Source organism: Staurois parvus, unplaced genomic scaffold, assembly GCF_062004578.1.
Source record: "Staurois parvus isolate SC_StPar_1 unplaced genomic scaffold, SC_StPar_1.0 ptg000336l, whole genome shotgun sequence".
Lineage (NCBI taxonomy): Eukaryota > Metazoa > Chordata > Amphibia > Anura > Ranidae > Staurois > Staurois parvus.
Window position 1 is genome coordinate 309,294 of NW_028318132.1, and position 26,638 is coordinate 335,931.

Below are 26,638 nucleotides of genomic sequence, written 5' to 3' on the forward strand. Positions count from 1 at the left end.
GGCAGAGGTTAATAGCTGTGGGGGGGAACAGGAGCTGGTAAAAAAAAGAGCTGTCAAAGGAGATAGCAGAGGGGGAAAAAAAGGGGGAAAAACCAGCATATTATTTAAGCTTGCCAGCAGGCATGGACAGCTGAAATACCTTTTTTGTGTGTGTGTACACTAAAAGCCTTGGCAGAAATTGAGAGAGAGCATATGCCAGATTTATCTCTACAACAATATATACAGCACTTTTTCTACAACGTGGTGTTTTCTACTCAATCCAAAATAAAAAAAAAAAAAGGCTGGTATTATGCTTTATTTATCAGTATCCCAATTGCATAAACACATTCTTAATGTCTCAAATCAAACTGGAATGAAAGTCATGAAACGCTCATATCTGGTTTGTTAAAACAATATATGGTGATCCTGCCACGAAGGTCATTATTCAGACATTTCCTGTTATAGGGTGACAACTGTCTTCCAATTATGCCTCTGCATCATTATTGCATGGTCATTTGGATTGCCAACACACCGTGCACAGGCATATTTCACTGTCATAACCAGGAAGCCTGTTTGGAACAAACTAAATAATCCATTTAGGGTTTATGTCTATTATAAAACTTCCCTTTTTATATTTGTTTTGAAATGTGTTTACAGGTGAGATACCACTTGGGATGCTCTGAGCAATGTAATTACCTTTAATTAGAAAGTGCAAGGCAGCACATGATTTCAATTCTGAAGGAAGTGCACTACTACCGTTTTGAGAATTTGAACAAGCAAGTTGCAATTTCTTAGTGTTTACTTTTTCAATACATTTATACAGAATAGTAAATAAATATACAAACAAAAATATACAAAACATGAAGAAAGGAAGGCTTGGTACTCAGTAGAAATATGTCACATGTGACTGTTAAACCTGTCAAATACATCCCTGTGTGTCCAAATTAACAATACTACTGCAGTGCAGGCATTAGGTACCTTTTGATAGCGAGCTCATGGGTCCCAAGAGCACTGTAAACTGAGGCCTAGGCATTGTGTCATGTAAGCTAAGGCTTAGCCCCACTTCAGACAGTATTTGAGGCCCTTTCCTACAGAGCACATCCAGGTTCAGTAGACTTTCATGATACAAAAATAAAACGCCTGCATCATAAAGTACATACACACTGAAAGTATTGTTAGACTGGACACATTGGGATTTATTTACTAAAGTTGGAGTGTGCAAAATCAGGCTCACATCTGCACAGAAACCAATCAGCTTCTAACCCAGCAATGGGCAAACTGCGGGCCGTATACGGCCCGGCGGACCTTTTAATCCGGCCCGGCGGACCTTTTAATCCGGCCCGCGGAGCGTGATACTGTCAGGATGTGTGTAGGCGGGGCAGCGTGACGAACTTGAGGGGAGCTAGGCTCCTCTCACAGTCCGCCCTGAAGACTGGTGTAGCATGAAAATCTGTCTCCTATGAGGATCTGTCCCCCTCGACGTATCTGCGCATGTACCGAAGATCGCCGATCGGCTGCTAATGCCTGAAACTGGCACATGCGCAGATACGTCGCGGGTGACAGATCCTCATAGGAGACAGATTTTCATGCTACACCGGAACGGCGCGGGAACACGGCGAGAGGAACGTGCGGAGCAAAGGTAAGTGAATTGACACAGGGGGGACGAATTACTATATGGGGGATTAATTACTATGCTTACTATGGATGGCATATACACATCATTCATCTACTCTTGGTCCGGCCCAATATATGAACCCATTGCGGCCCTCAAGTCAAAAAGTTTGCCCACCCCTGTTCTAACCCCAGCTTGTTCAGTTAAGCTTTGGCAAACCTAGAAGCTGATTGGTTTCTATGCTGAAGTGAGCCTGATTTTTCACACTCTAGCTTTAGTAAATAAACCCCACTATGTAACTTGACATTCTTTTTGACATGGAGCACTAAGTACATAGCTCTTGGAAAAGTGTTTGAAATAGTATGGCTCTACACATATGAATACTACATGGAAGAAAAAAAAAAAATCTTAGAGCGTTAAGTGATAGTACATAGCAGGCATCATACAGTAGCTGCAACATTATCACAAACCTTTTCTAAGCTGGTTATTCAGGCACAGAGCACTGCATTAGGGGATGTGGGAAAGGGTATGTTTACTCTCCTCATACCCCAAACGATAGAGTACTTCAGGGAGGCTCCAGCAGCATTTTTCATCATTGCCCTATTTAATGCACACTATTCAGTATTACTCATAGTTTTGAAAATTTTACTCATATCCAGATTTGATATATCAATGAATATCAAACTTCCTTAGTTCTAAAGATGTTAAAGTCCATCTTGTCAGGATAGCTGGGCCTATAACCCATCAAAATGGCTTTTTCTCTGCAGAAAATACGCAAACCATAGCAGACTTCCAGATAGAACAAAACCCATAGAAAAGCCGAATTGTTATGGTTGCATTCTTGTATATATTGTCTCAGGTCTTCCTTCAGCTTTTGCTGCATATCTTGCCAATGTGAAGAGGTAATCACTCAATCTGCAAGAAAAAATTATATTACCATCTAAAGTGTAGCAGTTATTAGAAAGACTAACAGATGATATTACTCTTTTCCATATTCGGCAACTTTCCTTAACCACTTGTCTACCGGGCACTTTTACTGCTTTCCTGCCCAGGAAATTTTCAGCTTTCATTGCTGTCGCACCACTGCACCCAAATAAAATTTTTTTTTTTTTTGAGACATATAGAGCTTTCTTTTGGTGCTATTTAATCACAACTGGGTTTTTTTATTTTTGCTAAACAAACTAAAAAAGACTGAAAATTCTGAAAGAAAAAAAAAAAAGGTTCTTAGTTTCTGTTATAAAATTTTGTTAAGAAATTTTTCTCCTTCATTGATGTGCGCTAATGAGGCTGCAGTGATGGACATTGACAGGCATCACTGATGGGCACTGAAAGGCAGCTCTGATATGTGGCATTGATGGGGCTACACTGATCATCAGTGCCCTGATGATCAGTGTATATGCCCCCTCTGAGGAAAGCCGCTTACCGGCTCTCCTCTCCTCACGTGCCGTCAGCGTGAAGAGAGGACTGCTGATAACCGGCATTACCTGTTTACATGCGATCACCTGTGATTGGACATAAGCTGATTACATGACAGAGCCTGTGTCATCGGCTCTTTACTGTGATTGGTGATCTACTGTGTCCCAGTGCGCCCCCAGTGGCATGCATGCACAGTTAGAGTGAGAGGATGTCATATGACTCCCTCCCAGAATGAGAGAGCTGCTGCCCACCGATCATTTCCTTATATGGTGGGCAGGAGGAAGTTTAAAGCGCCCAGACAAACCTTTTCACTTAGTTTTGAATGTAATCGATCAGTCAGGTTTTTACTGCTATCCAGGGCTCCACTAAGCTGGGTACACATGGTCCTGCTGAACCGGCCAACATTCAGACCATGTGTACAGCTGTCCTTCTGACAGAAGCCAGTCTGAGTATTCTCAGAAGAAAAAAAAACTGAATGTGTGTACCAGGCATTTGAGACACATTTATCTTAACTTCCTGTCCTGCTGTCCAGACAGGGAGGACAACTCTCCAACAACACAGGAATAGAAAAAAGGTTTTTGACTTTACGTATGCTTTTAAGGCTAAGTTCACCATTTGCAAAAAAAAATAATAAATGCAGTCAAATTGATTAATAAAAAAGTGCATTTTATTTATTTTCCATTGGTGCCTGCAAAGCATTGAAACCACAATTAGTGGATTGCAGGTGCAATGCTCTGATTCCTGCAGACTATTCCTTCAGCCACATAGAACTTCAGTTAGAGGGCTGGAGTAAGTATCAATGAGCCACAGGACAGTCACTGCACTTCTGCTCCACTGATACTATCTCTAGCTCTTTACCTGATGGCTAGAACATCAGTATGGACCTGTGGAAGAGGGTATAGTCTAACGCAGCCAGAGCATTGCACCCGCAGTCCAATGCGAAAAATAAACACATTTTTTCAAATGATTTTGTCTACATTTATTATTTTTTTAAGAAAAGGTGGAATAGGAACCCCACTTGTGCTTCACTGAGACCTAGGGCTGCCACTGATGCTGCTTTTTTTTTCAATAAAAAAAGAAACTGTTGTGATTTTGAACTGACTCCTGTATTACACTGCCCTATACCCTTTTATAAAGACATTCTTTCGCTAAACTAAAGCCTAATGCTCAATTTGTTTTTAGCTTAGGATGAAGTGGGGAAAAACAAAGGCTCTAACCCTTCCCTACTCTATTAAAAAATTAAACGCTTTGGCTGGGGTTAGGCTCTGAAATATTAGATGGTTCAAAAATAGGTCTGTCTGATACTCCAGTTAAAATGTATGTATTCAGCATTTTCTGATCAAATGCACTTATGTTTCAAACAAAGAGGTATTTTCACACAGACACACCAGGCTTTCCATTTCGTAGAATTTATGTAGACTAAAAGTGTGTGACCAATTAGATTCCTTTTCTTTTTTAATTCTCTAGAATAAGAGATAAAACAGTGTGTGCAAATTCACCAATAATTTATTTCTCCATAATTTAAAAATAGGCTCCAGGATAATGGCACAGTTAGCCTTTGAGTCGTGCCTGACCACTCCCTTGTACTGAAGCTAGAAATAGACAATAAAAACACAGACTTCCCTATTGCTAAAAAAAAACCAAAAACAGGACATGTGGAATCTACCACGGGTATGAATGAGAATCCAGCAGGACTGGTTTCCTTAAAGTGGAACTTTATCCGTAACAACTTGATAAAAAATATTCTTTAGCAAGAAACATACATTTCACAATTCTACTAAAATTCGTACATGCTGTAAATTGCTTCCAGCATTGCTCCTGTTATTTCTTGTTGGAGGCTGCTATTTTGCTGAAGTCCAGACCCCCTGAGCAGAAGTAAACCTTTAGGCTGCCAGCAGATCGGCCTCTACAAATTCGTCACAGTGCCTAAAAATGAAAGCAACTAAGCAGGGTGAGACAGTGTATTACTGGATTTTGAACAGTATAGACACTTATTTTTAATGTTTTACATAGATATGCCTGCAAAAGGGGCCAGCCTGAAGTGATCTAGCAGGACTTAATTTTCTGACTACAGTTCCACTTTAATGTACAAAAGTCAATAAGGACACATGCGATCCATCTCATGGGAGCCATTCAGTTTGAACTCCTTTACCTGTTTAAGTATTTTCCAATGTTTGGATCTGCTTCTCCATTGTGCAGCAATTTGAATGTGCTGAAATAAATATGACATTTTTTACTGTTTTTGAAAAAAACAAAACAATTTTAACATTGGCTATATTATTGGAACCATTCAAATTGTAGTGAAAGAAACAAGGTAGATGCCATTGCGGACCGTTCCTTCTGAAAATGTCAACTATCTAGCTGCAATACTAATCTAATGCCTTCAGTACTCATGGAATCCGTATACACAACATGTATTATGATTTCACTGGGAACTGACTTGTTGCATGCTTGTTCAGGGTCAGTGGTTCAGAAAGTATTGAAGGCAAGGATAGCCAGGCAGCTAGCATTTTTAGAAGGCAATGACACCCCCTATAATTCTCTCAGTAATGGTTTCAGATGTGGGAGGAACTTACATTCTCTCAGCTCTTCGGCATACAGCTCTGGCCACATGCAAAGATGCACTAGCTTTACCTCCTGACTAGAGAAAAAGGGAAACATGTTAATACCCATTGTTTTTATGTATTTTAACATTTTAAGCACACCCCTTTCTGTAGTATTTCATATAGTAGCTAAACAGACATATGAACAGTGTTGTTTATTTAACCCCTTGTCTACCAAGGTACATTTATAAACGTCCTCGGATTCAAGGTTAAAACAAACTCAATAGCTGCTGCTTCACCCATGAGCCTGGTATTGTTTTTTTTTAAGCCAGTAATCAGTTTTCATGTAAAAGTGACCTGGGAGGTTCTCGGTTTACACTACAAAGAAGGTGCCACTGCCCCCACCATGGTTCTCATGCTCCGCTGTTCCTGCAGCGGCCTCATCCACTGTGAAACGGTGTGCAGGAGATCTCCTCTGTGATGAATGAACCCAGAAGCAATTAACATTCAGTCACTTCCAGGTTTTGAGCTGTCATTGATTAGCTGCAGTGGAGGGCAGAGTGGACTTGAGTGTCTATTAAGAGGAAAAAAAACACAAAAGCACCCCCATCAAATGCAAATGTGTATGTAAACAGCAATTGCACCCCACTTGAGGTATCACCGCAAATATGCGAGTGAGCGCATTATTTCTAGGGTCATAATTCAAGATTAACTCTAAATTGATAACCTGTAAAGGTTTTTAAAGTGGCACTTATAGACAATTTTGCGTACTGTTGTTTTTTTTTGCTATTTCACTGGCTTGACATGTTTGTTATCGTTTGGAAGCAACCCCATTTTATAATTTTACCAATAAGTGGTTATTACATTGTGCTTGTGTGTACTAATATTCATTTTAGTGTATTTGTTCTAAAAAATATATGCTTTGATAATCACTTGTGCGAATATAATGCACCATAGAAAACTGACACTGCTTTAGTAATTTTCTAGCAAAAAATGCATATTTTAACATTAAAAAATAGCCCCAGTAGAAAAGTGGTTTAAAATTCTGTATTAGCACTGTAGCGTCTTTTGGAATAATTCAAGGAAACCATGTTAAGTCAAATAATTTGCCAGTGTATATGTATATAAATATGTAAACTCTTCTGCTTTTTGGTATGATCCATCATAGGTTCTATAACCAACTGCTTCCCCTTAAATCTGATCGCCGGGTTTAATTTAGACCACTTTGTTCCAAACTAACCATTTACTTCACTAACAGTTGCAGCGGCTAGCAGCGCTATGTAAATGTATTTAGTCTCAGCTAAATACACTATAAAAGGGCTGTGTTCTGGCAGCGTTACCAGACCATCCCGCCCCACTCCCAGGACACAATTTGAGTCTTTTCGTATTTCAGGTGAAGCTTTGTATTCTATGACTATCGATTGGCTAAGGCGGAGAGGCGGGCTGATGACATCACAAACTATTTCAAGTTAAAGGATGAGTTCACCTTTGTTTACGTTTTTTTACAAAATTCCAGCTCCCCTATGTATCAATATAGCATTAATGTACTTTTGCAAAAATTCAAAAGCTTTCCATTTTTTCTATCCACCTTTATGTCAGTGTACAGATGGCTGTCAAATTCTTATCTATTACTCCTGTGTTATTTCCTGCAGAGACTTTAGATCATGACACAGGAAGGAGTTGACCAGCTGACCTCATTAGCATATACCCTGCATCATCTACCCTCCCATCCACTTTCAGGTGCACAAATATTTAATGAAAAGCAATCAATCAGTGATCACTGTTCTCACTAAATACACAGACATCGATTTTCATTTTTCTACCTTAACTTTAATCTTGCATAGATCATTCATTTGACAGAGTGTACTGAGTGAACAGATAACAGCCTCTGTGGATAGAGCTGTAGTATTGAAAACAGAAGAATTGTGTTCTGGGTTCTGTAAAGTTCACATACACTACACAATCTGAATATACAATCTCCTTTAGATCTACCATCAACAATGTAGTGCAAGAGCCTGCTTGATTAAACACAGATTGAATGGGCAGGTAGGTGGGTCCTCCTCTTCCATAGTTCTAGAAAATCTGAAGGAAATTGTACATACATGTGCGAGTATGTATATGAATATATATATATATATATATATATATATATATATATATATATATATATACACACACACACATACATACATACACACACAATTTTAGTTTAGTGTTGGGTGATGTAACAAGGGTGTTAAGACACTGTATTATCTTGTGGCAGATCTACAACTGGGGATATATCACATATTTTATTAATGACTTGTGTGGTGTATTAAAAGTTAAAGATCTCGGTTTTCATTTTGGAATTTCTAGTCAATTGCAGATGTGGCACTTTCCAGCATCATACAAACTACAAAGAAATATCAAGCCCAATGATGTGTTAAAAATAGCTAAATTGAAAAGGTAATCCGTTAGTTCTCATTTTAAATGGGCCTCGGTGGAGAAGACCACACTCCCCACCACTCAACCCATAGCAGGTCAGGAGTACTAGCAAATGTTTGACAGAGGACATCATAAGGGCAGTAAGTTTGGGCTCAAAACTGCTAGAACTCACTGCAATAACTCTCTAGCTGACTAATAACCAGAAGGGACACACACTTTCAATGAAGCGCTAGTTTTGCTCTTGTCAGTCAGTAAAAGGTAAGGACAATCCAGGTTGAATGGATATTTTCCATCAGGCCAAAAAAACTGGGTGTTCAGATATCATGAAGATCACAGAGCACCATTATATCTGAATAAAATGGGCTCCATGTCAGAAATAAAATATCAGCTCCCTGTCCATAGAAAATGAAGGTACTGTGAACAGGCTCTCAAGCAGGAGGAGTCAGCTTTAGGTCTTTAACTTCCAGCTATGTGAATAAAAAAAATTCCACTGTATGGTACTTTGTTTTTATTTAAAATACATACGGGAAGAATGAAGTTGGTCAGGGGGGGAAGCTGTGCAGAGTATTTATCAATCCACTGCTCAAGTTCCTGGGCAGGATCAGCACTAAATGATGTTCGGACTATAGAAACAAAAGAAATCAATATAAAACTATAACTAAATTATAGTAAATGTCAAGTTACATAAATGACAAACAAAGCATACACATTTTCCAGCTACATGAATTACAATAGTGCAACAGAGATAAATGACACAAACAAAACTGCAACATAAATTCTAAAAATAGTAGCACATGCAGAACATCAGAACAGGTTAAAGACATGCTAAATTAAAGAACTTTCTGAATGAAAGTCATTTGACTCATAACTGTTTAATACTGCAGAAATATTTTAGCAACAGTCACATCTGCAGTATAAAGTATATACAGTGCAGGAAATAAGTATTTGATCCCCTGCTGATTTTGAATGTTTGCCCACTCACAAAGAAACGATCAGTCTAAAAATCGAATGGTAGATGTAATGTAACACTGAGAGACAGAATAGCAACAAAAAATTCACAAGATATGCATGTCTAACAAATTATGCACTGATTTGCATGTTCATGAGGGAAATAAGTATTTGATCCTCTATCATTCAGCAGGATTTCTGGCTACCATGTATCTTTCATAGAGGTAGCAAGCTGAGATTAGAATCAGTCTCTTAAAGGGAGTGCTGCTAATCTCATTTTGTTACCTGTATAAAAGACACCTATCCACAGGAGCAATCAAACAATCAGATTCCAAACTCTCCACCATGGCAAAGGCCAAAGAGCAGTCCAAGGATGTCAGGGACAAGATTGTAGATCTCCACAAGGCTGGACTGGGCTACCAAACTATCGCCAAGCAGCTTGGTGAGAAGGTGACAACAGTTGGTGCAATCATTCGTAAATGGAAGAAACACAAAACAACTGTCAGTCTCCCTAGGTCGGGTGCACCATGTAAGATCTCACCTCGTGGAGGGTCAGTGATCATGGGAACAGTGAGGAATCATCCCAGAACTACACGTGAGGATCTTGTCAATGATCTCCAGGCAGCTGGGACCACAGTCACCAAGAAAACAATTGGTTGTGGTCATATGAGACCAAAATCGAGCTCTTTGGCATCAACTCAACTCGCCGTGTTTGGAGGATGAGGAATGCTGCCTATGACCCCAAGAACACCATCCCAACTGTCAAATATGGTGGTGGAAACATTCTGCTTTGGGGGTGTTTTTCTGCTAAGGGGACAGGACAACTGCACTACATCAAAGGGACAATGTAAGGGGCTATGTACCGTCAAATCTTGCTTGAGAACCTTCTTCCCTCAGCCAAGGCATTGAAAATGGGTCGTGGATGGGTGTTCCAACATGACAATGACCCAAAACACACAAGCAAGGCAACAAAGGAGTGGCTCAAGAAGAAGCACATTAAGGTCCTGGAGTGGCCTAGCCAGTCTCCAGACCTTAATCCGATTGAAAATCTGTAAAAGGAGCTGAAAGTTCGAGTTGCCAAACGTCAGCCACCAAACCTTAATGACTTGGAGAGGATCTGCCAAGAGGAGTGGGCCAAAATCCCTCCTGGGATGTGTGCAAACCTTGTGGCCAACTATAGGAAACGTCTGATCTCGGTGATTGCCAACAAGGGATTTGCCACCAAGTACTAAATCATGTTCTGTGAAGGGGATCAAATACTTATTTCCCTCATGAACATGCAAATCAGTGCATAATTTGTTAGACATGCATTTCTTTTGAATTTTGTGTTGCTATTCTGTCTCTCAGTGTTACAATACACCTACTATTCGATTGTTAGACTGATCATTTCTTTGTGAGTGGGCAAACATTCAAAATCAGCAGGGGATCAAATACTTATTTCCTTTACTGTATTGTATGGTCTATCTTCAGCAATAACGTAATGCATCAAATTAGAACTAAAGGCAAAGCCTGTGTCTTTCCATATCGGAGAGAGTAAGGGAGATTATAACCCCATGTCACTTTTATTTTTTGCTATCTGTGTCCTATTGGAGAGATTTCCCATCACTTCCTATGCCACAGCCAAAACACAAAAAGAGAAGAAATCCCTCCAAAGTGAAGGAATTTTTGATTGTCACAAGAACCAGTGTCCCAGTTGGAAGATTTCCCCTCAATTCTATAAGAAAATAACTGCTGCAAAAGTGACTGCAGAGCTCAATCTCAGTCTTCCCAGGAATCAGTCTTCATCGGACTGAGAGTGTGCTCCGCAGTCTCTTTTGCAGCAGTTGTTTTCTTATTCCACAATCCTGCGCAATGTTGTTTTGACTCTTTTGGTCAGTTGACCCTGTCGACTGCATTTATGCTTATCAGACAACGTTCTCAGGTAACTATATACCTTCATAACCTCTGATACTGTGCCTCGCGACAAATAAGTTGGCAAATTTAGTCAGAGTCACCAGCTAAGCAGGGAACCAACAATTTGCTCTCTTTGAAGCTCAGTAAGCTCTGACATGACTCCATATTACTAGCATTGCATGCAGTGAATGACAAGAGGCTTCCCACCTGTTAGCTAGGTATCTCATCACACAGCAGAAGGGAAAGAATGTTATATCACTTACGCTTTCAAATGCAAAACATGTCATCACTTTCACACCTGCAAATCATGTCATGTTTCCATTTTTTTTGTCTAACCCCTGTACTTTACTCATTTATATTATGCCCATAGGGTTGTTCAAATATCTACTGTTGGGATATCTAATGGGAAATGTACAGTTTTCCTGCTTGCCTTATAGTCTGTCAAGAACAATTTTCAGCTATCTTTTGTTAACAATGGATCATGCATTTTTATGCAAACATTTCATTGTTAACTAGCAATACTTGCATTTTCAGACAACAATTCTACCAGAAAACAACTGAATGTCAATTAATCTCATGCTAATCACATCCATCTTAATGGAATGTTTTAAAGAAAGCTATTTAAGGTAGAAAGTGATTCTAGTTCTTCCAATGACAAAAGCATTGTCACAATTTTCAGTGCCTTATTCTAAATGTCTGCTTTATTTCTGGATGCTTCAATTCTTTTTTGCATATTGCCACAGAGATCCTAGAAGGTTAAGGAGAGACATACTGCAAATATGTGACATGCTGTAAAGTCTTATTTTTTTTTAAACAGTATTAAACCCAAAAAGCATGCAAAACATTATATTGCAGCTTATTACCAATTCTTAGATAGGATAATTTTCTCATTTAATCTGGTGATCCAGTCAGCAAGTCTGTTGTTTTTCAAAAGCTTAAGCTCTTCAGCATAATGCATCAGCTTACATGGATGAGACAAACTACTTAACACTAACAGGGGTGAATACAATGATCAGTTTTTATTCATGCAAAACCTTTATCTCAAAAGGAAAAAAATGGTTTGCTGTAACTGATTCTAAAGTGTGAGCTGGAGTTTGGCTTCCTTTTTATATTTGTATTCAAATCTGCCAATACATTTAACACTTCCATCCCACCCCCCAGACTGACAATGCTGCTGTCTTCTGTGTCTCTTGTGTTTATTCATCCAGAGTTGTGTCTCACTAATACTGGAGGTTTGTTACTGGCCAGATTACCAGGCAAAAACAGAGGGAAAAAGCCAAATATATAAATATATCAGCCACCACATCTAATCATTGGTAAGCTGCAACATATTATGTTTTAGGGCTTTAGTACCACTTCAAATAACAAGCATGTTACACTCATCTGCTCTGTTCAATGAAATTGCACAAAGAGGCCCCAAACCTTCTCTTCTTGGGTCCCCTGCCGCTGCACCCGGCTCCTCCCTTTCTGAGTGCCTGCCTAGCAGACTATTTGCTATGGGGGCTTGATCCCAAGCCATGCTGCCTGCATCCATAGACAGAGATAGTGCAACTTGGTCTTGCCCTCCACTCTCTTGTCACAGGATTTGACTGACAGCAGTGGGAGCCAATGGCTGTTGCCTCAACAAAGCTGTGAGATCGAGGAGAGAAGACAAAGCTGCTACAGATGGGAACAGTGCTGGATGGAGGATGGATGCTCAGGTAAGGGGGTGATACTGCTAACTAAACATTTTTTCCTTAATCAGGGAATGCATTAAGAAAAAAAATGTTTAGGATTTAGAATCACCTTAAGATGAAGCTGAAGACAAAATGTGATGTGAGATTTAAGGCTCAATTCACTAATCTAGAACACATATTTGCCTTAATAACCATTGCTTTCAAACACATGACTGTGGCAAATAATGACTGTTATAGCTTAGTGAGCAGAGCTTCTCTTGTGTTGTGTTACTCTCTAGATACCATACTACCCAAGACCTGCCATAGTTATATGCTTATAAGAAATCGTAGGCAGTAACAAGTATACAGTGGGGATCGAAAGTTTGGGCACCCCAGCTAAAAATTTGTATTAATGTGCATAAAGAAGCCAAGGAAAGATGGAAAAATCTTCAAAAGGCATCAAATTACAGATTAGACATTCTTATAATATATGTCAACAAAAGTTAGATTTTATTTTCATCATTTACACTTTCAAAATAACAGAAAACAAAAAAATGGCGTCTGCAAAAGTTTGGGCACCCTGCAGAGTTAATATCTTGTACTGCCCCCTTTGCCAAGCTGAGACCTGCCAGTGTCATGGATTGTTCTCAATCATCGTCTGGGAAGACAGGTGATGTCAATCTCAAAGGTTTTAAATGCCCAGACTCATCTGACCTTGCCCCAATAATCAGCACCATGGGTTCTTCTAAGCAGTTGTCTAGAAAACTGCAACTGAAAATAGTTGACGCTCACAAAGCTGGAGAAGGCTATAAGAAGATAGCAAAGCGTTCTCAGATGTCAATATCCTCTGTTTGGAATGTAATTAAGAAATGGCAGTCATCAGGAACAGTGGAAGTTAAAGCAAGATCTGGAAGACCAAGAAAAATATCAGACAGAACAGCTCGCAGGATTGTGAGAAAAACAATTCAAAACCCACATTTGACTGCACGATCCCTCCAGAAAGATCTGGCAGACACTGGAGTTGTGGTACACTATTCCACTATAAAGAGATACTTGTACAAATATGGTCTTCATGGAAGAGTCATCAGAAGAAAACCTCTTCTACGTCCTCACCACAAAAATCATCGTTTGAACTTTGCAAATGAACATATAGACAAGCCTGATGCATTTTGGAAACAAGTTCTGTGGACCGATGAGGTTAAAATTGAACTTTTTTGGCCGGAATGAGCAAAGGTACATTTGGAGAAGAAGGGGCACAGAATTTAATGAAAAGAACCTCTGTCCAACTGTTATGCATGGGGTTGGATCGATCATGCTTTGGGGTTGTGTTGCAGCCAGTGGCACAGGGAACATCTCACGAGTAGAAGGAAAAATGGATTCAATAAAATTTCAGCAAATTTTGGATGGTAACTTGATGCCATCTGTGAAAAAGCTGAAGTTAAAGAGAGGATGGCTTCTACAAATGGATAATGATCCTAAACACACCTCAAAATCCACAGGGGATTACATCAAGAGGCGTAAACTGAAGGTTTTGCCATGGCCTTCACAATCTCCTGACCTCAACATAATTGAAAATCTATGGCTAGACCTTAAAAGAGCAGTGCGCGACAGACAGCCCAGAAATCTCGAAGAACTGGAAGACTTTTGTGAGGAAGAATGGGCAAAGATACCTCAAACAAGAATTGAAAGACTCTTGGCTGGCTACAAAAAGCGTTTACAAGCTGTGATACTTGCCAAAGGGGGCAGTGCATGCTATAAATTCTGCAGGGTGCCCAAACTTTTGCAGACGCCATTTTTTTGTTTTCTGTTATTTTGAAAGTGTAAATTATGGAAATAAAATCTAACTTTTGTTGACTTATTATAAGAATGTCTAATCTGTATTTTAATGCCTTTTGGAGATTTTTCCATCTTTCCTTGGCTTCTTTATGCACATTAATACAAATTTTTAGCTGGGGTGCCCAAACTTTCGATCCCCACTGTAATATGATATACGTTACCTCTCTTCATAATTCTGGGTTCAAGTTGGAGTTGTTGGTTTTTTGTTATGCCCATTTCTGACTCTCTTTAACCAAGTAAGCTAATAATGATGGCATCTATTATAAAGTGTTTAAAGGTTGTATAATTTAGCAGAGTTAGAGTCATGTCACATTAATCATCCTGTTGCTGGCAACTTGTCAGTAAAGCAAGCATTCACCTGGCCCTATGTTTGCACTACAGAAGAATCTGCTGATTTTGCCAGTGAGGAAGCAAATAATGTTCTGCAGCATTTAGGCCATTTGAGGGAATGACACCACGGGAGCAGGGACAATATCACAAATAGCCTTGCAAGTTGCTGTCTGCAATAATATCACTAACGTGACATGGCTCTTAAAAAGAAGAAAGACAATATTCCTATTGCCTATTATCTGCCTTTCAATCATACAGTTTACTACAAAACCGAAGCCACACTTGAAATAGGTGATGCCCATAAAAAATTTACAAATATAAGTTAAAGTGATAGTAAAGGCAATTAAAAAAATAACGCATCATTCTTACCTGCTCTGTGCAGTGGTTTTGCACAGAGCAGCCCCCATCCTCCTCTTTTTGGGTCCTCCGCCGGGGCTCTTGGCCCCTCCCTCCTGCCCCCAGAGCATGCAGCTTGCTATGGGGTACTCAAGGAGGCTAACTTGTGTGTGTCCATTCAAACACAGAGCCGTGACTTGGCCCTGTCCCCTCCCCCCTCATTGGCTCACTGGCTCTGATTGACAGCAGCTCCTGCTATTGTCTTAGGCAATAAGGAGGGAGAGTCCTGGAGAGCAGAGACTGTCATGCACATCACTGGATCGCGATGTGGCTCAGGTACGTTTTAGGGGAATGCTGCACACAAGGGTTTTTTACCTTCATACATAGAATGAATGACGGTAAAAAAACCTTCAGATTACAAATTGTACTTAAAGTTTAAAAAAAAGGGAATTCCTAAAATGAAGCATGCCAACATTACCTTTGTGGCTTTCTCTGGCAGAGGACAAAGGCGTCGCAATGTTTGAGCCAACATCCTGCAGCACGCACTGTATCTGTGGGGATATTTTTCATATCATCACTCCTGCACACATTTATGAACAATTGCAAACAAGCTTGTATTTATTCACTTTCAGAAAATGGGATGGGATATAAAAATATACTGTTCGAAAATACTTAATACTCAAGACTTGATTAAAATATAAGCACACTTCAAGATAATGTGCACTTATTGTGTTTTCCCCTTTGCATCCTCCCCCTGCTACCAGAACCAGGCCTGGTTCCAAATACACAGATCTTAACAGGATTTGTAAAAAGAATTTGAAATTTTTTTCAGCCAGTATTCCGACCCAGGCACCTCTGCCATAGAGCATGACCAGGTCCCAGACCTCCTTGCAGTTAAAGAAAACCAACATAGGGTGATATAATTACCACTATAGGGTATTATTATTATTATTATACAGGATTTATATAGCGCCAACAGTTTGCGCAGCACTTATAACGTGAAGGCAAACAGTACAGTTACAATACAATTCAATACAAGAGGAGTCAGAGGGCCCTGCTCATTAGAACTTGCAATCTAAAAGGGGAGCACCATGTGATACAAAAGGTAATAAGCTGTGGGGGGTGAACTGATGGATAAAGTACATGTACAGTTGTTAGGTGGAGGCAAGATAGGCTTCTCTGAAGAGAAATATTTCAGGGATCACCTAAAAGTAAACAGAGTAGGATATAATTGGACAGATTGGGGTAGGGATTTCCATAGGATGGGAGAGGCTCAGAGGTCCTGGAGGTAAGCATGGGAGGAGGTGACAAGGAAACTAGAGAGCAAGAGATCTTGGGAGGAATGGAGAGCGATTTGGTTGGTATTTTAAGAATAGGTTAGTGTTGTAACCTATTCTTAAATGTTGCTGGGGGCCAAGTTGTGAATGGCCTTGTAAGTTATTGTTGGTATTTTTAATTTAATTTGTTAGTTGAGTTGCAACCAATGCAGGGAATGGCAGAGAAGGTTGGCAGACAGGTAAGGTGGATGAGCCTAGCAGTGGCATTCTTGATGGACTGGAGGGGGGATAGCCTATGTAAAGGTAAGCCTACGAGGAGGGATTTGCAGTAGTCGAGGAGCAATAACCTGGGAGTGAATTAGGAGCTTTGTGGTGTCATTGGGTAGGAAGGGGTGTATTTTGGAGATGTGCGGGGGTTGAGACGGCAAGCTTTGGAAAGTGATTGGCTGTGGGGGCAAAAGGATCGGTCAAAGTCAAGGATTAAACCTAGCACCCTGGCATGCGGGGATGGGTTGATGGTTACATAGTTGTGCCACTGATCTTGACAGAGAAGTCAGGGGAAGGGGCACGGCAGAAAGGAATATTAAAAGCTCAGTTTTGGATAGATTTGAGCTTGAGGAAGTGGTGTGACATCCAGAATGATATGTCGGTCAGTAAGTTAGTGATGTGTGAGGAGGCTGATGCTGTGAGCTGAGGGGTAAAGAGATAGATTTTGGTGTTGTCAGCGTAGAAATGATACTGACAGTCATGGGAGGTTATCAGTTGACCCAGGGAGGAGGTGTACATCGAGAATAGGAGAGGTCCAAGAACAGAATCTTGGGGGACCCTGGTGGAGAAAGGAAGAGGAGGAAGTAGAATTGTAAGGGACACTGAAGGTGTAGTTGGATAGGTAGGATGAAAACTAACAAGGAGCACAGTCACGGAGTAAGCTTTTTTTTTTTTATTCACAGGAGGGGTGGTCAACCGTATTAAAGGCAGCCGAAAGGTACAGAAGTAGGAGTACAGAATAATGTCTAGGGATGCACCGATGCCGTTTTTTTATCGGCGAGTACGAGCACCGATACTTTCGGTGAAGTACTCACTGATACTGATTCTTTGTGGTGCGATTTGAATTAATGGACGTTTGCGTTAATTGTGTTAATGTATACTATGGAGGCAGATGCTCCATTATTCTCAGTGGTAGGAGAGGAGAGAAAGCTTTCTTTCTTCTCCTTGCAGGGATTACAGTTCAGGCTCGAGGACTTTTGATTGGTCAGCAGCACCATCACTGATGCTGTCTAGCCCGAATTGTTATCGCTGCAAGGAGAGGAGAGAACGCTGCTTCACAGGCCTGGGGATTTGAAATCCCCACGGCTTCCACTCCTCTCCCTGCAGCGATGACGGTACAGGCTAGTCGGCATCTGATTGGTCAGCATCATCCATGTGACGTTGCTGACCAATCAATAGCCCTCTAGCCCGAACAGTCATCCCTGCAAGAAGAGGAAAGAAAGTGGCAGGGATTTCAAATCCCCGCCGCTTTCTCTCCTCTCTTATCACTCAGCATAGAATGCCTGCAGGAAGCTTTTGCGTACTGCTCCTGTGTGAACTCAGGCTATGACAAGCCTGGGTTCACACAGCAGCAGTGGGGAAACCGCATGTGATTTGGACAGGAATTGAACTCCTGTTCAAATCGCATGCTAACCTTTGCAATGCAATTTGCATCCATTATTGCAAATCGCGCTGCAAAGTATCGGTAATCAGTATCGCCAAGTACTTGATGTAAAGTATCGGTACTCGCCGATAAAAGAAATGGCATCAATGCATCCCTAGACACTATTCTGTACTATACATTCAGAAGCAAGCTGCCCATTGACACACTGCACTGCATAACAGCCAATATTTCCAATACCCCTTAGAACCTGAACAAGGACCCACATGGCAGGATCACCAGGTTTTATTTAAAAAAAAAAAAGCTGTAGATTTAAAATGACTGAATGGCTTTTGAAATTACAATAACATGTTAGATCTTATATGAGGTTTAATGATAAGGTTTACATATTATTTAGGTGGCAAACAGATCTCTGTATACAGTTAAAATATGAACAGGTGCAATAATAAGGCATTACCTTCTCAAGTTCAGACACAAACTGGAGATTAGCATCCAGACAGAATTCTCTGGCCAGTCTGGAAAGCAGAGGAAACTAATGAGAACAGAATGACCAGCACCATGACCTCTGCCTCTTGAAGCCTCTATGGAGAGATATGATTAAAGTAATTTGTGTTCTTGAGCCTATATAAATTATATTGAATTGATTGCTTATCCTTATATTATACAGTTTAGGTAAAGCTAAGGCTATGTTCACATCCAAGTGTAGAGACGCATCGTGTTTTGTGTTTTTCAGCGTGACAGCCCATTGACTTGAATGGGTGGCCTTATTGTGTGACAAATACGCAAAGTTGTTCAAATACCAATTTTTGGCGCTGAACCAAACGTGTTTTGCATTGCGTGTTTTCCCTGTGTTTTTGTGCGCAAGAGATACCTGCATTTGCGGTGCCATTAAGAAATAATGGCACTGCAAGCAAGTCTCATTTTTTTCCATGTTTCCAAAAACATGGGCAGAAATGCACGCTTCTGCTATGCTTACCTGTGAATGCAGCCTTAGACAAATTGTATAAATCAGGTTGAATAGTTTATGGCCAGCTTAAAGCCCAGTACACACGGGCTGAACATCAGCCAGTTTAGCAGGAACTGGCCAACTGTCAGCCCATGTGTACAACTTTTTGTTTTACAGCAGCCAGTCTAACGGCCAAGCTATTTATTTATTTAATTAATTAATTCATAATTTTATTTGGAAACACTTTTTCTAATTTACTGAATGAGAAGTCAGCAGTGGCAGCTTCCATGTTTTTCTCAGGAAAGGTTCCCTTTGTGCATAGTGAATGGAGTCACGCACATCAATTGTTTATGCACCTGTTGCTGTATTTCAAGAACCACCACCTGTAATTGTACAGCATTAACAGGCATACATTTAGGGCCGATTCACGCAGGGATGCGCGCCCCATTCCCATGCAGTGCGATTTTAAAGTTCATTAATTTGAATGGTCTGCAAATTGCACTGGAATGCAGAAAAAGTAGTGGTTCACTTTATACTGTTAAAATTCAGATTTTTTTTTTTTTTTACATACATGTAAATAAAGGAAACAAGGATAAGATTAGCACTACTTACCCAATAGCTGAGCTCAGTTCATCAGTAGCTCCCAGTGCTTCAAACACCAAGTCATCCTTAGGTCTTCTTTCTCCTGTGTAAGTGCTAGAGAACCCTAGAGAAATATACAGTTTATTATATCATCTGTGCCTTTATTTAAAAGGCAACAGTTCCTGTCCTACATCACTAATATCAGTACCTTTATCTCCAGTTTTTGTGTATATTCTTGGGAACTTCTTTGCTGTAGCTTCTATTTGACAGCTGTTACACAAAAAAAATTAGCATGAGCGTGACATTTTTTTTTCTCTCTCCCTCTAGGTAAGCTATACGCACTGCAAGGATAATGATTCAATGCCCCTTTCCAGTGGCACACAATCACCTTTCCTTTTGCTCCTGTTTGACAGCAAACAAAAGGGAGGCAAAGAAGCCCAAGCTTCTCTAGTTAGAGCTTATACAGAGCTGAGGACTAGCCCCCACCTTCATTTCACAATGCTAGACTATTCACCAGGCTACCACAGAGGAAGGAAAGGAAACATGCCCCTTATGCCCATATCCACTATCATTCTGGGTAAATAAAGTGGTAATAACTAGCTTAAGCGAATAAAAAAAAAATTGGACCCCCTTCAGGTTTATGCCATAATGTGCTAGTATTCACCGCATTTGAGCACATTATGACAAATGTACCTTAGAAACAAAGCCCTCCAGCAGCACAGTGTCACCACTGCAAAGGCTTCCATCTTCACCCAGTCTTCCTTCAGGGTTCACAGGCCCCGGCTTTTTAAATAGTCAGGCTGTAATGCAAGCGCACGGCAGCCATGGTCTTGGCACGGTGCTCTGCATTCCACAGCATACGGTGTAGCTGTGAATGCACAGCATCACTGTGCATGGGAGAGTGATGTCATCAGCCATTGCCAATATCTCCTAAACAGTGCCAGTTTAAGCTTTTCATTGTATCTACAGGTAAACTTGATTGTAAACTCACCTTTAATAAAAAAATGCACTCACAGGTTTAACCAACACTTTAAGAAAAAGTAAAACAAACGTTGTCTCGACTGGAGTGCAGCCAATCAGATTTTACATTTTCATTTTTAAACTGTATGGAAAAAAAATCTAAGACATAAGCTGTCTGCTTTCTATGGGCTACAGTACCAGTTGCGATAGAACTTATCTCGGGCACTTTCTACTAATTCTCGCAAGTGAAAATGATGTTTGCTGAATGGAGTGAAAGAGTAGTGAGATGGGGAGGGGGCATTGAAGCAACCCTGCTGCTTTAAAGTAAATAATTATATAGAAAAATGTGATTCTGATTAACTATGTGGATTTAAATAATCCTAGTTTACAAAGCTGTCCTCTAGTAAAGGCAAAACAAGCATTGCAGCTACCTATGCTACTTTAGACATATACTCAATGACTACTAGGCAATTCAGGATCGGTGCTAGCATAGCCCAACCTCAGGTTCCATGGTGTGAAAACTGATGTACGCAGGCATGTATCTGATCAGGTACTTGTCTAATGGAAAAGCACAAACAAGGTATGGAATAAGGTAGGTGATTGAACCACCAAGGTATTTCATCTACAGCACTGTAGACTTTATTCACCCTGAGTTAGAATGAGGTGCTATAGAGAAAACAAAATGTATTTATGTAAACTCGTCCAATCTGCAAAAAAAAAAGAAAAAGAAAAACCCATCACACAATTCATGAAACACAATTGCCTGGATCCCTAAATTGTGCAGTTCTGTGCAAATCAGGCAGAAAAGTCGAACTTGTGACCACCAGTGACTGGACTACATTCTTTAAACTGAGTGCCATTGGAACGTGTGTGCTCTTTTTTATGTAGGCTTGGACCAACACTACAATGTCCAGAAAATACAAAAAATTCAAACTTTAGTACTTTTGTATGTACTACTTGCAGCCTGCACACAGATCACATACGTGTTATAAAAATTACAACATACACAAACCAAGGAGCATTTCATTTTTGGCCACTGCCACATACAGTATAATATTTTCAATCCACTCTGGTGCGATTACGAGATGCAAAAGCTCCAGCTCCCCTCTGTCATGGAGCTGTTGCTGCTGCTGGGGAGAGGAAGGAGGTAGTGCCAACAACAGATGGGAACTAAAAGCCAGCATGGCATCTATTGTTGAGTGCTCCATGATACAGGGGAACTGAAGCTTGTGCGTCACGTGAACGCACCGGAGTGAACTGACATACATCTTTTTACCAGCAGTATACAGGTTAAGTAGGAGCAGGAGGAGCAGTGTTTTAAACAGAAGTAGACTTTACTTGCACTACTGAACGAACAGAATATACACATTTGGTGAAAGTGCTTCCTTCTTATACATTCTGCTCCAGATTAGTAATTTTCTTTCTGAATTTGGCTGCAAATGTACAAAGATCAGGCAGCACATCAGTAGCAAGTAGGTACAATGAAGGTATTTACACACATTCTTTTTTGTACCAGCAGTACATAGCATAGGTAGGTTGAGGGTGGAAGTGGTGTTTTAAGCAGACTTACAGTATATGTAGCCTTTAGCTCCACCTTAACTGAACTAAACCCTCCTATCCTTTATAGCCATCTTAGCTTCTGTTTGATTTGCAGTTGCCATGGTGCTGCACGTGATCAATTATGACGCCAGCCATTTGATTGCTTAAGAGCTCAGTTGAGAGCACAAGCAACTGTAACAGTTATTCATGGTATACCTGCAATATAACTGTTTGGGAAAACTGTTAAAGCGGAACAATACTTACCTCCGATCCACTGTCCTGGAGCTCCCCGCCTGGCCACTGACATCTTTGGGCGTCCAGGTCCCAAATGCTGGCTGCTGTCATTGGCTGGGCAGGTATGATGCAGGAGTTCCATCAAATTTGGCATTGCCAAATGTGTATAGTGAGCTGCGCCTGCATGGCTCCATGTCCAGGGGTGGACAGGCAGATAGGTAGCTTTAATGCAGAAGAGGCAAAGCATGTCTCTTCTGCATTAAAAATTCTTCCTGTCTACCCATTTTTGATTTTACCTAAAGTTCCACTTTAAATTGATGTGCTTAACCCTACTTTAATTTACCTAACCATTTATATGCATTACGTTTAAAATTATGACTCTCTCTCAGCTATATTTATTCCTTCATGTCATACAGGAGTAAAAAAGAAAAAAAACCAACACATATGTTTAATCTACATTGCTGGGTGTAGTTTATTTGCAGTTCTTCTTTTAAACAACTGTATCAGTTTTATTCAGTCTTCGTTCATGCAATCAGCAATGGCAGTTCACTTGTGACCGGTTCCCTTTAACTGCAGTAAAGGTAGAAGGCTCAATACACAAAGCTAAAACATCAAAGTAAAGATACTACATTTAAAAAAAGAAAAAAAAAGTGACAGTTATTTTCAGTTAAGTCTTCAGCTAAGATTTCAAAATTAGACACTGGGCTAAAAATAGACACCTAAAGTGGAAATAAACCCATGGACTTAACAGTTTCCTTAAACAGTTACAATCAAGGCATATGGTGGATAACGGTCACCATTGCTTGTGTTCTCGACCCAACTGACAAACCATCAAATCGCTGGTGTCATAGCTAATCACATGTGCAGCATTAAGACAGTTGCAGATCAAAAAGAGGCTAAGATGGCAGTTTCCTTGGCTGTAAAGGATAAGAGAGCTTAGTTCCGTAGTTTAGGTCCGTAAACTTTTTCACTAGCGTCAATATTATCATCTGGTCTTTTTCCGGGTTTGGGATCTTTGGCCATCTTGGTTGGCTGTGACTGGATGACATCCTGTTCAGAGTTCATTGATTCTGGCATATGCCATTACAAGGTCCGATTTTGTCTAATTCCCAGAGTAGGGCTTTAAAATGGAAGGCAAGGCAAAATCTACTGTAACTAAACTTAAACTTGCTCCCACCCCCATTCTAAGCCTAATCTATCTACCCTGTAAAAGAAAAGATCTGTATACTTCCCTGTTCTGGTAACATGATTAGCTCCCAGTACCAGCTTCAGTGTAGAGGGACAGCCAACAAAGGATGCCCCATAGTAAGCCTATGGATGACATCATCACACAGGCTCTGCGGCCATTGTCAGCGATCTCTCTTCACTGAAGCCGGCCACTGGAGAGATCATGCAACTGGACCAGAGCAGCATCAGAGAAGGAAGTATAGACAGCTTTCCTTTTACAATCTAGGTAGAATAGGTTTAGAAAAGGGGTGGGAGGAGGTTTGGGCTTAGATTTTTTTTCACTGGACTTCTACTTTAAATCACTTTAAAGGCAGCGCTACAGCAGATTTACTCCAGGGGCGAGCTACGCTTCTGCTGTGATCAGACACACCAGAAGCCAATCTACAGGTGCCAGCACCTATTGATCTCCAAGGACACTGACAGAACACAGCTCTGCCTATGTAAACAAGCAGGGAAACAAAATCTAGCAGATTACAAAGTAAAATCAGCACACTGTATACACAAAAACACTGGCTAGGCACAGTTAACCCCTTTGATCGCCCTAAATGTTTAACCCTTCCCAGCCAGTGTCATTAGTACAAGGACAGCGTATATTTTTAGCACTGATCACTGTATTAAGTGTGACTGGTTCCCACAAAGTGCCAGTGTCAGACTGTCAACCTCAATATTTCAGTCCCGCTATAAGTCGCCAATAACCATCCATAAAATATGTAGCAGAATACATTTTGGCCTAAATTTATTAATTAGATTTTTATATTTTTAATTGGGTATGTTTTATAGCAGAAATTGAAAAAAATGTTTTGTTTTGTAGCACAAAAAAAATAAAAAAAACCCCAGAGTTGATAAAATACCACCAAAAGCTCAACTTTTTTGGGGGAAAATTGTCAGGTAAGGGCTCATGTACACTACAGCTGATAAACTGACGTTCAGGAGCTTTTCTGCGTTTTTTTTACCAGCCCATGAACTAGCCCTAATGTGTCCATGTACACACAGTTGTTTACAGGCAGTTGAGTTTACAGTTGTTTTTTTTTAATGCACCAAACTAGTGTTCAGGAGTAGATTTTATCAGCGTTCAAATGCCAAACGCTTGTAAATGTGGCTAGCTGCGTTTTTTTAACTGTTCCATGTCTAGATGCTGTCCAGAGCCTTTTTTCATCATCAGAAATGCATGCAAAGCGTTTTCCATGTATTCAAATGGACCCGGTACACCAGTGCAGTCAGTTCCAGGTTTCACGTGAAGGAAAAAAAAAAATGGTAAACCGTGCTGCATTATGCTCCAGGTGGGATCCATAGTGAATACAACCAGAAAAGACAGGTCATCTCAACACATACTGCTCGCTCTGCTTCTGCTCTCTCTATTCCTCTCAAAATGTCTGACATAGTTAATTTATTACTGGTTTTCAGTGCATTCTGGGCATTTGGGAAGATCTCCTGAGGTTAGCTTAAAGTGGAGTTCCAGTCTTTTTTTAAACTTCAAATATTTCAAATGCCTCTCTAAAGTACAGTGCAAAATGGAAATTATTTTTTTGTTTGTTTCTAAATACCTTTATTATAATTCTTTGGGCGGCACTTCCTGTCCTGGCCGCCTAGGTGATGACGTCATTAGGCGATTCCCATTGACTCCTGGGATATCGGCCTCATCTATCCCAGGAGTCTTTGAGAAGCCTAATAATGTAATGTGATTGACAGGTTGACATAGCAACAGGGTGGGTACTTCCGTGACGCCGCCATTGCTACGGCAACCTGCACTAAACACAAAGTGCCGCACAGTGTCATTACTGCGCAGGCTCGAGATCGGGAGGTGCATGCTGGGTAGCCAGGTGCACCGAGTCCCAGAAAAAGAGGGCTTCAGATGCTCACATCATAAATGGCCACCTGCCTGCGTCTGAGCTCAGGTACATTTTTAAAGATTTTAACCTCTCCACGCCAGCCGAACGCAAATGTGCGGCCGCCCGGCGTCTGGGCCTAGACGCCGAGCGGCCGCACATTTGCATTCTATTAAAAAAGAAACATATGTGCTGAGAGCACGCTCCCAGCACACATGCCCAGTACTCACAGAAAGGTCTCGATCTCCTCTTTCCCGATCATGTGACCACCGTCACAGCGGTCACATGACCATAATCCCCACTCTGCCTCCCGACATCTGAAACCCTTAAAGGGCCGGGAGGCGCCAGCATGAAGGGGTTCAGCTAGCCAGCACAAATACTGTTCTAACAGTATTCTAATTTAAATGTACAAGAACAATCACAGGGGAATTAAAAAAAAATTGGATTATGGGGACTGGAGCTTTAAAAAGCCACTTCTAAACGCAGACGCACATAAAGGCAGTATGCAAACGCGGCTAAACTGACGTTTTTGGCCTACATTTTCCATCATTCAGAAGATTTTTCCACATCCCATGTACAGGAGTAACGCAGCGCTGAATCGCAAACACTAGCCTGGTCATGAAGGGGGGTAACTCTTTAGGTGCTGAAGTGGTTGAAGTCCTTCTTGAACCATGTGTAAAGTTTAGTGAATGGAGCCCATGATCAGTAAGAACATGGCAGTATATTGGAGCTTGGCCGTGCCGGGAAAGGAGCATTTCACTCCCTGGGACTGGCTGTACATATGACCCTCCACAACACCACAGTCCGTGTACATCAGCCCAGCCGCCTCTCACCTGCCCTCAGCCCCACTCTCATTATACAGGCGAATGCTCTGCCCCAATCCGCGCACCGCTCTCCATAACGACCACCTCACTACAGCCGCCGCCATGACTACGGCACGCCCACCACTCGCCTCATGCTCTAGTCTACGACTGATTGGTCCCCCCGCTCTGGCTATTTTCACACAACCTACACTTATTGGACACGTTCCCGTGCGACGCTGCCTGTTAGGGCGAAGTCATCTCTGGTTGGAGGAAGAGATGAGGCGGGGTCTCTGTTTATTGGAGGAATGTACGGAAGTGCAGTTGTTGAATCCGATTGGTTAGAAGTCGGGCTGTGCGCCTGCTGATTGGTGTAGGAATGTGTGGACACCGTGGAGTTTATTGATCGCATTGGAAGTATATGGAATCCGAAGTGACAGCAGGATCTGTGGCTGGTGTCTTGTCACTGGTGTGCAGTCTATGTACGTATAACAACCTTTATCTTTGGCACGTCCTGTAGTCTCCGCACATGCTGTGCTTAGCAATGCTTGACATGTTTTATATTTAGGCTGGCCATACATTGTACAATTTTCCTTTAGAGTTACCCAAACCATCTAATAATATGTG

The 26,638-nt window shown here is 41.0% G+C and overlaps 2 protein-coding genes across 4 annotated transcripts in view; one reads left to right on the top strand and one right to left on the bottom strand.

Annotated features, from left to right (window-relative positions):
- Positions 1–280: 280 nt before the first annotated feature.
- Positions 281–26,166, bottom strand: MMAB (metabolism of cobalamin associated B). 2 transcript variants are annotated; one of them, XM_089684094.1, is made up of 9 exons: positions 26,045–26,166; positions 19,634–19,695; positions 19,456–19,549; positions 18,355–18,412; positions 15,451–15,523; positions 8,500–8,597; positions 5,584–5,644; positions 5,160–5,219; positions 281–2,506 (listed from the first exon to the last, which is right to left on the bottom strand). In XM_089684094.1, exons 1-8 carry the CDS (start codon positions 26,137–26,139, stop codon positions 5,164–5,166), a joined length of 597 nt encoding a protein of 198 aa, XP_089540220.1. In that variant the 5' UTR covers positions 26,140–26,166; the 3' UTR covers positions 281–2,506; positions 5,160–5,163. The 2 variants fall into 2 exon arrangements, with proteins under 2 accessions (XP_089540220.1, XP_089540219.1); XM_089684093.1 differs by having other exon boundaries at positions 5,584–5,648.
- Positions 26,167–26,353: 187 nt separating this feature from the next.
- Positions 26,354–26,638, top strand: part of MVK (mevalonate kinase) — a 28,166-nt gene continuing 27,881 nt past the window's right edge. Inside the window, exon 1 of one of the 2 annotated variants that reach the window (XM_089684096.1) lies at positions 26,354–26,493. The gene's annotated coding sequence lies outside the window, so the exon portion shown is untranslated. The remainder of the gene's footprint in view (positions 26,494–26,638) is intronic. The other variant, XM_089684095.1, reaches the window with a different exon arrangement.